The sequence below is a fragment of the Phaenicophaeus curvirostris genome, chromosome 3 (genome assembly GCF_032191515.1).
Source record: "Phaenicophaeus curvirostris isolate KB17595 chromosome 3, BPBGC_Pcur_1.0, whole genome shotgun sequence".
NCBI classification, from domain to species: Eukaryota; Metazoa; Chordata; class Aves; order Cuculiformes; family Cuculidae; genus Phaenicophaeus; species Phaenicophaeus curvirostris.
Window position 1 is genome coordinate 11,654,579 of NC_091394.1, and position 14,523 is coordinate 11,669,101.

At 37.7% G+C, this 14,523-nt stretch overlaps 1 protein-coding gene across 1 annotated transcript in view; it reads left to right on the forward strand.

Moving 5' to 3' along the window:
- Nucleotides 1–14,523, forward strand: part of MOCOS (molybdenum cofactor sulfurase) — a 213,001-nt gene that overhangs the window by 149,827 nt on the left and 48,651 nt on the right. Inside the window, exon 6 of the mRNA XM_069852989.1 lies at nt 10,503–10,702. Within this exon, the coding sequence (XP_069709090.1) occupies nt 10,503–10,702 (200 nt within the window). The remainder of the gene's footprint in view (nt 1–10,502; nt 10,703–14,523) is intronic.

A 14,523-nucleotide genomic window follows, 5' to 3' on the forward strand; every position in this document is an offset into this window, starting at 1 on the left:
GATTTACAGCATGAGACAGCAAGTGGTAGGCATAAGAATTGCTCATGTCTTGAAATACTTCAGCTTTTCAGAATTGAATCTGAAGCACAGATTCTGACTGATTTATGATGTTATAGCTTATTGAAGATGATGTAATACCAAGAGTGGTTAATTATTTCTGAAGCATACTACAAACAGTCTTTAGAAGGAAGCAAAAACTCGAATACTTTACATTAGAATATTCATATTTTCTACCTTAGGTTTCTCTTCCAGCCTTCTTTCTAGTATATATGCATACTCTGAACTTGCAGTTGATTAAAATACTCATCCTGTACTTACAGAAATACAAATGTTCAGTCTTTATCCACCACACTGTCTTATTAATCATCGTGACTTGCAGAGCACACAATATTTTAGGTGCAATGTATTTCAGAAGCTCATAGGAATGAACAATGTAATGACAGCCTGGCAAAAGTTAATTTTTGCCATCTAACACTGCTGGACATTCTGCTTATAAAAACACTGATACTGTCTTACAGAGGCTATTGCTGACTGTGCCACAGCAATGGTTGTACTTTAAGTATTGGCATCTCACTTTTTTTGAATGAATTCTTGAGAAGTGAGACTGGGACTGTAACATCATTGTTCAAACCTGTGTGTTGAGAGTGTACAGCATTGAGGTAAAGGAGCTAATTTCTGCTCTCGTCTTTTCCTTTCACTATCTGTGAAATGTTATGTGTGTTTACACCTCTTACTCTCTCACAGACCTTGCCACTGAACTTCAAGAGACCTGAGCCTGCTGCTAACAGACAGAAAAAACAGCCACATGAAGGAAAGTGTGTCAGTGGGTCACAGCTTGGTCCTGTTGTGGATTAACCTCAACCAGCAACTAAGCACCACACAGCCACTCTCTCACTCCCCGTGGTAGGATGGGGGAGAGAATCAGGTGCTCACCACCAACCAGCCGATACCCAGCAGTGGCTGCTCACCCTCCCCTCCAGCCAGCTCCCTTCAGTTTATCTACTGATCATGGTGTCATATGGTGTGGAATATCCCTTTGGCCAGTTGGGGTCAGCTGTCTTTGCCTCCTCCCAGCTTCTTGTGCTTTTTCCTTCTCACTGGCGGAGCATGAGAAGCTGGAAAGTCCTTGACTTAGTGTAAACACTGCTTAGCAACAACTAAAGCATCAGTATGTCATCAACATTATTCTCATCCTAAATCCAAACCACAAAACTACACCAGCTACGAGGAAGAAAACTAAATTTATCCTGGCCAAAACCAGAACAGGTCCTCATAAAAACAGTGAATGATGTAAAGCTGAGTTAATGTTGCAGGCTTTCAGAAAATTATGACTATCAATAAATCCAGAATTTCGTGAAGGAAAATACTGCTCTGCTAAGCTAGAGCTTATTTTACCAGCTTTCAATATTCCTGAATGTCGCAGATAGAGAAGGGAAAAATTGAGTGTATTTTTTCCTTGCTATATCACAAGTCAACATCATGCCTTAGAATTTGTTGTCTGGAAACTTTTCATTTTCTGTATCACACTTCTTCGTTTAATTAAATGAACTTGTGGCACATACTTTATTACGATGTTGGGCAATTTCTGTGGAGGCTTAGAGAAAATGAGATGCAAAGCCTGCACAAGAGCTGACATAGAGCATCCCACTACTTCATACACTGCCAGCCACAGCCTGGTTCAGAGACTGTCAGAGAAAAAGAGAGAAGGTGTCCATTCAATGTTATCAGGCAGGGAAAACCTTGAATGGAAGTCAGTATGTTGCCTTGGGTACCAACGTGTTTCCCTGACAGAGAGATTTCCAGAATTGTTATGTTAAAATGATTGCTAGTGCAAGAAGGCAGAGTCAAACCAATGGCTACTGAAGTGCAAGGGAAACAGGGGAAGATAAAGCCAAAAACGAACAACCCTCAGAACTGCAGAGCAGTAAGAAGTCATGAGACTGTCAAGTAGTACTGATGACTGGACCTTATAGAAAAGTGATTTGAGGCAAGAATTGTATTTAACTGCAGACCTGATGATAGTATCATAGTCTCTGGCTGAGCAGAGATGAGAAGGTTACCCTGCTACCATGTTAAAGTGATTAGAAAGTTGTCGCTAACTCAAAGAAATAAATAAGTAAGTAAGTAAATACATAAATAAATTATAAACAAGTGTTCATGCAGTCAGTGCTATATTAGTCGTATTGGCTTGAAAACATAAGATTTATTGCACCATTTCACATTTTTTTTATCTCCATGACTGTAGCTTTGAGACAGAGGTTTATGCTCAGCCTCATATTAGCGATCTAACTGTTGAGAGTTGAAAACACCAGGAAACAAGCAGTAGCAGAGCTTTCACATGCTGACTTTAAGGAATTGTGCAGAGCAGGCTCCATTAAACAAAGGACAGGGCCACTTTTACAATAAAGCAGAAAACAGGACTGTATGTTACATTCAGGTTTCTAACAACTACCAGGAGAATTCATGTGCTTTTATAGTACAAGCTTCTCTTGCATTTAGTCCTTAAAATGACAGAATCATGAGCAGGAGTTGTTCTGGTGGACTGAGAAGAATCTTGGGAGATAAAGCCTTTAGAGGTAAAATGTAGTATCACATTAATTCTTTACTTTCAGCAATGATTCTGTTGTTCTTGCAGTAATCTCTGTGGGTTCATGTCAGCCAGCACTCTTGAGGTGCAGTTTGAATACTGCTTCCATGAGGTGTGCAAAACACTCTGCCTCCCCATTCACGTTGCCAGTTCTGTGGTTTGAAAAGTCACCCTGAAATTATTTCCTCTGCTGAGAATATGCTCATGCAAGGAAAAGAGGATGGGCATGTACACTCCAACATGCACACACACCCCCTCTTCTGACTCATAAAGGAAATCCCATAACAATAGCAAACAGTACATTAAATAAATCTTACTTATTTTAATTGTTGGATAGTTTTTACTCTAACAAGCAGTCAAGCAGAACTGAATTGTACCTGTAATTAAAATAGTTACACTGAGCATAAGTCAGCCAGCTGGCATGTAGAACTTCCCCTCTCTTATACTACTCCCAAAAAATTATAAAAAAATAAAGACAAAGTATTCCTCATTATGATACTTGAAAATTAGGAGCTGCTTATTTCAGAATGTGTTGCTCATTTTATTCAGAACAAAGACTTCTAACTTCCCTCACCATGTGAAAACAGAGCTTGAATTAGCTGCCCGAAAGAAGTGGGAGATGGGGCATCAAAGAGCCTTCTGTTCATTAAGATAAACACTGAATATGTGTTTCATGTTTGGTTTTGGTATAACATTCTGAATAGAGGATTAAGCAGTTGCTTCCCACAGTCTTAAACTATTGAGGTGGTGTGGGAGAAGGAGGAGAATGAAAGGATTTAAGCTATTATGCAAAGAATTAGTGTTGAGAGACTAAAAGGTCCCCCTATTACCCACTGAATTCTGTGTAGATTTAGTTGTGTTGAGGGTGTAGCACAGGTCTCCATTTTGGACACACAGAATGTACGTGATTAACTTGCAAGAGTCCATCTAAAGTTTCAATTTGGACACCAATCTTGTGAGATGGACTATTGCAACTTAATTTCAGTCAACACTATGGACTTTTTGACAAAAAGAGAGAAAAATTACATAGGTTCAAACTTGAAATTTCCTTTTTATCTAATTCTTTTTGCTGTATCTTATCTTCAGAAAGAAGCCTGCTCTAATCCATGCAAACTATTATTGTTTTGGAAGTAAAATGACATCTTGGGACATAGATTTTTCCCTTCTTGCTCATAAGTACAGTCACCTCAGTGGCAGAAAGGGTCGTGGTCCACCCCACTTTGTGTTCCCTAAATTGATTTTTATTACATGTGTTTTATAGATCAAGCTGAGTGTACTGTTCATATGAGTCACTGTGAATAAGGGGTTTCCAATCTGTCCATGACTTATGCATTTTCTGGGAGTGTGGATAATGGATGGTTTTATGAATTTGCTGATAAGCCACTTACAGTGTTTCATGTGGAGTTTTAATGAACTAGATTTGCTAACGGTTATGTCCAATATTGAAGTGCTATTACATTAGAAGAGCTCCTTTCTGTTGACTCCAGGAAAGTGTTAATGTATTAATTTTGATGCTGAAGTTCCATGATGGCCTCTTAGACCTTTAGTTCTGTTTCTAGAAGAAGTATTTAGTTGCTGTTAGCCAACCTATAAGCTCATTTTCATCTATTTTAATTTATATTCTGTTTATTTAATCTTTAAATTTATCAATTGTAGCTACTTAAAAGTTATATACTTTTTTTCATATACTTTTTCCTCTGAGCATCTATTATTCCTTACTCTGGGAGACAGGCAATAGCTAGATTTGGGCTGACTTAGAATAGTTGTTCTCATAATTTAGGGGGAAAAGAACCCCACCAGGAGCATGTATATTTAATATTTTTATTGATGAATGTATGAGCCCTACCAGAGGATGAGTGCTCAAGGTTTCTTATTAAGTTGATTTTATTTTTTGTCTCATTATTTGCTCTTCTAGTATTGTATTCATACATTTCAGGTTTGCACTTAAGGGGCAGGGGAGTGGATGGTGATATGAATATTGCAGTTTTTTGTTTGCAGCATTTTGTTTGAAGCAGGATTACTAAAAAATAGCAGTGTTTAGACAACAGTTAATGTCGTTTTAGGCCAAAACACTCAAATTTGCAAAGGAGATATATGAAGCTACTATTAACAAGTTCATCCTCAAGAGATGTACTTTGGGAGAATAACACTAAGTAGGTGACAGACTTCAGTCAGAGACATTCGGTTCTGTGCTTAAAAGAACACAAAAAAAATGCTCAGAAGTAAATCTTAATGTGCCCTTCTTGGAGGAAGTGAAGGAAGAACTCCAAATGTTTGACAGGATTTATAGGTTCCATGGCTTCATTAGCACAGTGGCGCACAGGTCTCACGTGGTGATATGTCTTGTTTTGGATTTATTAGAAGGTGGCTACATCTTGGTTTGACTCTCTGCTGATTAGTTTGCTGAGATTTCAGCTCATCATTTCTCAGCCTCGTTGCTATCTGTTAGGTAATGCTGGAGAATACTGATTAACACTGATCTTTTCTTTATCCAAAGATGAGTTTGGATTTACTGTAGTAACAGAGAATTTGTTCATGTAAACCTTGATGTCTGTGATTTTCATCATGGCAAGTTAGAAAAATAACTGTATATTTAATTGACGGGTCTCTTCTGTCTTATCTCCAGTATTTAATATCTCATAATAAGAGAGATAAGAAATGTATTAGAATGCAGATCACAGAGCTTTCTGTGATCTGCCTGAAAACCTTAAGCATCAGAACTTTCATTTTAGAAGCTCAATTTCGGTCTCTGCTTTATCTTAATCTCTTTATTCAAAATATTTTATAGATGTTAGCATATGCCTTTCTGTCTATTGTACTTTCAGGAAGAACTAACATTTGAGCATTTAAGCTACTGAAATCCTGGTTGTTTCAGAGAGGAGTTCTATGCCATTACATGCTTGTCATTTACATAATGCAAACCAGGTCTATACTGACTCAGAAGTATTCTATATTGAATACTCTTTGGGCATCTATGTATCTCATATTTCTCTGATTAGATAAAATTGCATGGGAAAAATATAATCTTATTGAATTTTGCATATAACAGGCAGATAATAATACAGAAGTAATGCAGATGCAAGAAGTTATCAACAGGCAAGTCAAACAGTGTATTACAGTAGCATGGTGACAGTCATACGTCGTTTGAATACACGTAGTTTGAGATAACTTACCGTCTCTTCCAGATGACTGAATTTTCTCTGTAGAGTGGCATATGCACACGTGCAATTCTTATGGAAGGGATGACATTGCAAATTTATCTGTGGGTTATCCAGTGCACTCGCACTGAGTTTTCCATTCTGGAGCAGTATCAGTTTCGATAATTGTACCCAAATGGAAGTATAAGATGGAATAGTAGGTTTGAGATTATGCTCATCCGTCATGATGTATCGTACAAACACATATAAGTGATATGAGATTTAACAGGCTCTCCACAGGTTCACTAAATACTTTGGCAAGGAGGTTTATATACAGAAGTACAAGCTTTTTTTGTCAATCTCGTCTGCTTAATAACTTTGCCACTGCAAAAATATATGTAACGTTGATTGTGACAACAAATAGTATGGAAAATGAGGTGCTCTTGGGAAGAAGAATTAATTGAATTATTGTGTCTGGCTGAACGTAAAGTTAAAACATACACACAGGGGCAAAGTAATAAGGGACGTATTAATCCACAGAAATGCAAGAGTTTCCCTTTGACAGGGAAGTCCTTACATTTCTCACACAGGAAGAAGTAAGTCATTAATGAGAGTATCCTTTGTACTGAATGTGTTCCTACACATGTGAATACAGAGAATGGTATTAGACAGCCTTTAACTGGTGTAATTTTAGACTATGTCAGATTCATTCTGATCTGCATTACAAAGTACATAAATTGCTCCTCAGTTTAAATTTTTTTGGGGAGGGTAACTAGATGCAAATCACCTTAATGAAACAATGCGGTGATAAGGAATAAAATCCATACAGAGAGAGGGAGTCAGGGTACTTGAGTCCTCCCCAGCACCTTCTCAAGATGACATACTGATGATTTTTCCCAGCAGTAAGTCTTCCAAAGCCTTAAGGTATGCTGTTTCTAAACAGGCAGCTAAGAAAGAGTATCCAGGTATTCACAGTTAAGGAACTGGACATAAAACCTGATTTCTGTATAGAGGGAAGATAAAATGCAGGAATACAGTAAGGTAATAAATAGCAATTTGGCTGTAATGTAGAAGATTACCTTCTCATTTACCTTAGATAGGCTCAGTCAAGTGATGAGTTTTATTTTTGTCACCCCAAATATGAGACTAGGTGCAGTAATGCAAGTCTTAGATCATGTTAGAATCCAGACATTTATTCTAGTTTTTATTTTCTTCTCCTGATATTTTTTTTCCCTAGCAGGGAGAGGGAGATGAGGTAAGCACTGGATTTATGAAGGAAACAGTGCAGATAATTTTGTTTAGCAAAATAAAAATAAATCACAACTATTTTCTGTCAGGACAAACTTCAGATTACCAGCATTTATTTCACAAGGTTCTCTGTGACATCAAACCTAATCACAACCTATTCTGTTACTCAAAAAATACAAGACCCTGGCAAAATGACTTGCTCTCTCCAGTCACAGGGCAGCAGAGTAACTGCAGGCTATTGCATTTGGATTTGTCAGAATAAATAATTAAGAGGCTCATTAGCTACTCACTAAAGAACAAGGAAATGTGATTAAGCAACATTAAAAGAGAATAACCGAAGACAATATAGAAATGCTAGCAGGATGATTGCTGTGAGTGGCAGACTGAAATTTCTGAATAGAAGTTTTCAAAACAGGACACAAGGCCAGTAGTTTAATCTTCCATTAAGATTCCTGCGAGTTTGGAAAAGCTCTGAATCAGAAGATTGCTGACAGAAAATGAGAAGGCTGTCAGTTCTCTTAGGACGGCTACTTTCTGGCAAATGCTGAGAAATAACTTTCCTTTTTTTTACTGTTTCAAGACTCTTAACTTCTACAAAACAATGACTAGGACATCTCTGACTAGGCAATCTTTTATTCTCTGAGACTCTGAAAATACAAATTGTCTTTCAGACCAAAATGTTCTGGAGCTGCTTGCCAAGTTTACTCTGGCTAACATCTAGAAATTATACCAATTAGTTCCTGGCAACATTCCTTGAAAGTGCTTTGTGTGTTAGTACCTTGTTAAATATCTTATTCCTCTTTATTATTCTCTAGCACCAAAAAATGTACTTCCCCCTCATATCTAATCTGTTTCTATGCTTTTACTCTCTGCTCTCCCAGCTTATCTAAAGGAGATAGCACGTAATACAGAAACTTGAAGAAAAGTGAAATAACAGAAATTGCTGTAACTTCTGTATATCAGCGGAAAGATAGCTTATTTTTTTCCTTTGTATATATTCATAAATGACACAGTCTTTTTACAAGTAAAGGCACAAAAGTTAACAAGCAGATTACAAGATTTCTATCCAAGGGCAGTTATACAGAAGCTTCCAGATACTCGGATATAAAAATGGTATGCAGAGAAGTGTGAGATTCATAGTTAAGCAGTTTAAGAAAAGAATGCAAAAGAAAATGTCAGACATCTTTTTGGTGACAGAAATGCTCATGTACCTCAATCAACATAATCAACATTACAGGAAATACTCTGGGTCTAAAACCCAGGCAGAAAAATACTGTTCTACTTCAACTGTCTTTTGAGGAAAATTCTCTTTCCTTTTCTTTCCCTCTTACATGATGTGGGTCCATCACAGTGCAATGCACTGTGCATTTTCAACCAAAATTCCAGCTGTCTCCTGTGGCTGGGTTTAAAAACGTTGTTACCAGGCATCTCCCTGTGTTTCTTACAATACTTTGAGATCACATAGTTTTCTTTAATTATTATGTCTTACGTCACATAAACATGCAAATTCATAGATTTTCAGTTTCTACTTTGAAGATGAAATGTACTTTTCTTGTTCTGTGTGATAAATTTCTGGTTTATTAGGGTTAGGTTTATTCCTTTTCTTGTACCGTCTTTATTGTCACACCCAGTTACTTGTCTCCTTTCAGCAATTTATCCCATTGAGTTATCACAACCTACTTCATTTCAGATGAAATATGTTCTCCTTTGACTGGCTCTCCTTTGAAATTACTCATATTGTATCTGACACTTATGTTTCAGATTCCCACAGACAATTAAAATCTCCGAAGTCTTAGGTGACTATGGTATATCATCCTATGGTATATCATAGACTCATAGGATCATAGAACGGTTTGGGTCGAAAAGGACCTTAGAGATCATCCAGTTGCCTCCCACCCTGCCATGGGCAAAGATAACTCCCACTAGACCAGGCTGTTCAAGATCCCATCCAACCTGACCTTGAACACTTCCAGGGAGGGGGCATCCACAACTTCCCCAGACAACCTGTGCCAGCGCCTCACCACCCACATCATGAAGAATTTCTTCCTAATGTCTGGTCTTAATCTTCCCCTTCCAATTCAAAGCTGTTCCCCCTTGTCCTAGCAGCACATGGCCTTGTAAAAAGTCCCTCCCCAGCTTTCTTTTACACCCCCTTCAGGTAATGGAAGGTCGCTATAAGGTCTCCCTGGAGCCTTCTTGTCTCCAGGCCAAACGACCCCAACTGTCTCACCCTGTCCTCATAGAAGAGGTGCTCCAGCCCTCTGATCATCTTTGTAGCCCTCCTCTGGACCCATTCCAACGGTTCTATTTCCTTCTTATGTTGGGGATTTCAGTACTGGACACAATACTCTAGGTAGAGTCTCATGAGAGTGAAGTAGAGGAGGGAAATCACCTCGCTTGACCAGCTGGTCATGCTTCTTTTGATGCAGCCCAGGATACAGTTGGCCTTCTGGGCTGGCAGTGCACATTGCCAGCTCATGTCAAGCTTATCCTTTGAACACAAGAATATCATTTGAACACAAGTGTGAGAAGCCATTTCGATAGGGACATGTAACAGAGACGCAACCTCCTCTCAGAAAGCAGAGAAGAAGAAGAGGTGTCCATCTGTCAGGAGATCTCTGCAGTCCTCTTTTCCAAAAAAAAAACCCAAAAACTTAAAAGCTTTTTCCAGGACAAGTTCTGTGAGAACTTCTCTGCAAAGCTCTTCTGGAGCAAATAGATTGCATGGATGTAGTCAATAAGGCATTCACAACATCCTGTTTCTTCTGCAAAAACAAAGGCTGGCTTGGAAGAGTATTTCTTCACTATTCAAATAAATTCTTTGTGAGCCAATACTTGTATTTTGTCATTTCATTTAGAATTTTATTTTCATTTTATTTTAAATAAAGCAATTTGCTTTGTGTGCTATGCAAGAATTGATGCCTTGTTCATGTGATCATAGAATCATAGAATCACTTGGTTGGAAAAGACCTTTGAGATCTTCGAGTCCAACCGTACCTGTCCACTGCTAAAACATATCCCTGAGCACTTCTACCCATCTTTTAAACACCTCCAGGGATGGTGACTCAGCCACCTGCCTGGGCAGCCTCTTCCAGTGCCTGATAGAAGAAATTTTTCCTGATGTCTAATCTGAACCTCCCCTGGCACAACTTGAGGCTTTTTCCTCTTGTCCTGGCATCTCCAGGCCTGCATTTAGAGCAAAACTTGCTTTTCAAATCAACTGTTCCGCAATGTTTTAGTGATACTTATAGGCTGGAATGATCAGTGTCCTAATGTACATGAATCCAAGTCAGTGTAACTGTAGATATCTACAGTAGAGTCCTTGTAGATAAGTCCTTGGTGCAGCAGTACTTCTAAAGCTTTTGTATGAGGATATATGTTTCTTCAAAACATATATTCATTTAAAGGAGCACAAAACTACCAATTTTTGTCTAGTTACCTCTAAGCTACACCATTCTGTAAAATCATCTTTTTATTACATTTCGATAAAAATAAAGCATATGACACGTACATGCACTTTTCTTTTGTAGGTGGAATGGAGAAAATAAAACAGCATACGTTTGCATTAGCTCACTACACCTATAATGTGCTGTCTACCTTAAAATATGCCAATGGGGCTCCTGTAGTGCGTATTTACAGCGATACAGACTTCAGTAATCCTGATCTCCAGGGTCCAATCATTAATTTTAACGTGCTCAATGAAAATGGAGAGGCGATCGGCTTTTCACAGGTATGTTTTTCTTTTGCCTTAACTGAGTGTTATATTTATATTCACAATGAGTTCTTTATCCTAAAGAAAATGTTTTGTCTATAGTGATCCCTTCTGATTTTCTAGTTTTGTTTCTTCTTAGCTCTGCGTAAAATATACACACCATTTTTAAAGAATCCAATAAGTAGTGCTGGCATGATACAAACTATTTAACAGAAAAAGCCAATATTTTACAGATTAAATGTTCTACATATAGGAAGTTGGATGCATCGACTAGGCAATTTGATTTCTTGTTGACTTCCTTCTATGGAGCACTGAAAATTGGAAATTGAAGAACAAGTCCAGAAAAGCTGACATAAGAGACTGCCTTGTCTTTTCTACCTTATTAGAACCTTCAGTTTTAATAATTACACTCTTGTAATATTCCTGAGGGGCAGTGAATAAAGTTGAATGATCAGTGGAAGGAGTGAGATTCAAGCTTAAAAAAATCCTTAACTGCTGTTTTTCTCAACAGATTTCTTTAGTCTTTGTCCATCAGATGTTCTGAGTATCTCTAAGATGAACTTTGTGAAACTTTTCTACGTGCAGTAGAAGGAAAATGGTGTATGACCATAATCAAGTATGACTGTGGAGTGTGTAGACAGTGGGTAACAGAGCAATGTAGCTCACTTGTTCATCAGCAGAAGTCAGAAAAACCTCAGTGCTCTAGTTTTGCTTAATTCTTCTGGTTTTCATTGGCTGGCAATTGAATAAGCCCAGGAGGCAAGTTCAAGTGTGCAACCTTGATTTTTTTTTTAAAAAAAAACCAGACAGCTGTCACCAGCTGCCTTAGCAACTTATCTCCTTCTGCCAGCAGTAGTAGCAGAGCTGCCTTGCTCTTAGAAGCTGGTAAATCTGTAACATTAGGGAGAGAGTGGGAGTGTTGCAAAAGGTGTTCCTCAACACATCTCTGCCAGCGAGGAGAACTGGGTAATGAGGGGAACACAGAGACATGTCACTGAAAATACTCAAGGAGATCCATATACACACAAGGGAGAACAGAAGAGCAGTGGTTACTTGTTAGCCTGTCAATATGGAGTTTCATGGGTGCATTTAAGGCAGTTACTACACTGATGAACATATGATGGAAAATGTGTAGTATTGGAGAAGCTCTTCTTCCCATATAGTTTTTCTGGGAGTGCGCTACCAAGCAGTCTCAAATTCTCACCACATTTCATTTCAAAGAGTTACACATTTTAGGAGTGAATTAGCCATTTATATAATTTTGAATATGTGTTGCAGTGTTCAGAAAAGACTGGAAATACTAACACAGCGGGACTTGTAAAGCACTCCAAAAACAGTGATGTTGCTTCTATCCTTTAGTTAAACCCAAAAACCTTTATTTGCACTCCTGATTTTCACAATTTCTTAGTAAAAATAGCCCTCGTATGTTTCACTTTTTTAAACTCAGCTGTATCCTGAAAGAAAAAGAAAATTGTATTGTCTTATGCCTCCATTTTGCCTGTTTGCTACAGTGGCTGCTCATAAAGCTTTGTTATTGATCTGTGTCATCTGAATTGTGCTGTTCACCAAATTCTCATAATTTTTGGCATGAGTATGTAGAGTGAAGAACTATAAAGTTTTCAAAAGCATACCAGTCACATCTGCAGTGCCTGTTAGAATACTTTGTTTAATTAAAATAATGTGCAATTTATTGACATTTAGAAATTGGTGAGCAACAGCACTATTCTTTCCAAAGCTATAACATGTGTGATCTATAAAAAATTGGCTTCTTTATGGGATGAAATTCTTTCATAGACATAGCAGTTATAGAGGAGAAAAATGTTTGCTTCTTCTTTATGATTACAAAGAAAATACATACAGCAGAGAGTAAGCTTCATCAAATTGACAATATAATCTCATCTTCATACCTGTATGCCTGTCTAAAATGAGATGGATTTATTCAAATCAAAGTTAAATCCAATACTTCCATTAATAGTTTAGAAATTAAATAGGGTCCTCTATTCTGGACGTGGCTGTGATCTGCAACACGTGGATTCACTGGTCAGTCTCCAAATGTGATCTAGTGGAGTTAGGAGAACACAGTTTCAGAAGGCTCTCAGAAAAGATTTTGGGGAATTTTTAATGAAGGGAAGATTGGATGACATTTCTATCATCTGACTTACCTACTCCTAGTGGAAACCAGTTAATGACTCAGGTTGTATTTCGGCTAGTATATTAAAAGAGAAATGATGAATGTCCTATTCCTTTATGGATGATATCTTCTCTATAATTAATTACTTATAACCAGGCATCCAACCAATTCTATTTGTCCTTCTGACAGGTGTTTGTTATGTGCCCATTACCTATTACAGGGCACAGTGTGGCTTGACATTAGCATTTGGTAGCCTGAAAAGGACAACCCAACTAACTGATTCCAGAGAAAATACTATGACAAGGTTTGGAGCAGTATATTTGGAACATTTGAGATTGGCAAGAAAGACTTCATAAGTAGACAGTGTCTTCAGAGGATACCAAGCTTACATTTAAGCCTCAAGATTTACATAATTTACATGATATTCAAAACTCTGAACTAAGTCCAAGATATTTAGGATGTGAAAGGCGTGTAGTGAAATACATGTCATTTAACACTGCCACTGAAAAATGAAAGCAGGGAAAAAAATGTCTTTCATCTGTGTAGCATTTTGGAGAAAAGCTGTTCTTACCTGCCTCTGTTATTGAAATCCATTTCTCACTGCTATCAGAGTTTAATTATCAGAGCTAACAAGACTGTGCCACTAACCACAAACTTGCTTGAATTACATACATGGGATCAATTGCTCCAACAGGAAATAGCCACATTCTTAGGTTCATCCTTGAGTAAAACCTTCATTTCAAATGAAGGCATTTCATTAAAGTGAGGTACACAAACGAGCCTGTACCATGATTGCACTCTCAGGGAGGGCAGCATTTTTGACAGCCTCTCATCATGTATTATATAGAACACTTGGATGTTAAGAAGTGGTAAGGTGGCAGTGAAATAATTATGAATGTTGAACTGCTATTGCTTTTTCATTTAAATGTTTCCTTGTGATTGTTGAAGGGTATCACTGTTTTAGAGTATTATATTTGGAATAAACTCCCTTTATATACTATATATATCATTGGTTTAATTGACAGTTTAATTACTGGTTTAGCTATTTTGCTCTAAATGGTAATTAAAACAATTAAAGAAGAAGGACATGCAGACTCCAAACACCAATAGTCACTAAAAAACTTTGGGTTTTTTCTTCAGATTTTTGATTAAAATTTATCTAGGGATAAAACCACTAGAGTTTTGAAATCTACGTATACCTCCTGCCTTTAAGCACTAAAACGACGTTATTTTTCCTCCTTTGAGCTGCACCAAACACTTCCCATGAAAACTATTTCTTTCAGTAAAGCTGTCTTGTAGACTACTATTGGTAGTAATTTGTTCTTGAAATTGTTTGGGAGGGAACCTGTATTCTTTGTTCACAAGCTGCCCTCAGCAGTTGCTTGTCTATCGTTTTATGTTATGTGTTTATTTGCCCTGCAGCTCCAAAAAGCCCCAGTTATGGCAGGGGTTAAACTATGATGAGCATTTGGTAGGTCCAGGACATTAAGATGGCCTTTATGCCAAACAGATTTTTCATGTACACTTATTGGTTAAGAATGGGTAATTCTCTGGCATTATAGTTTTTGCTATTAATGAAGATCGGACAGATGACAGGCTGGTGATTTTGAAAGGTGAGAAAGTGCAGGGGTAGAAATAAAAACCTCTGTGTCAGTGGTGCAGCATGGAAGCAGCAGCGTTGACATTAATGCAGCAGGCTGTCAATCTT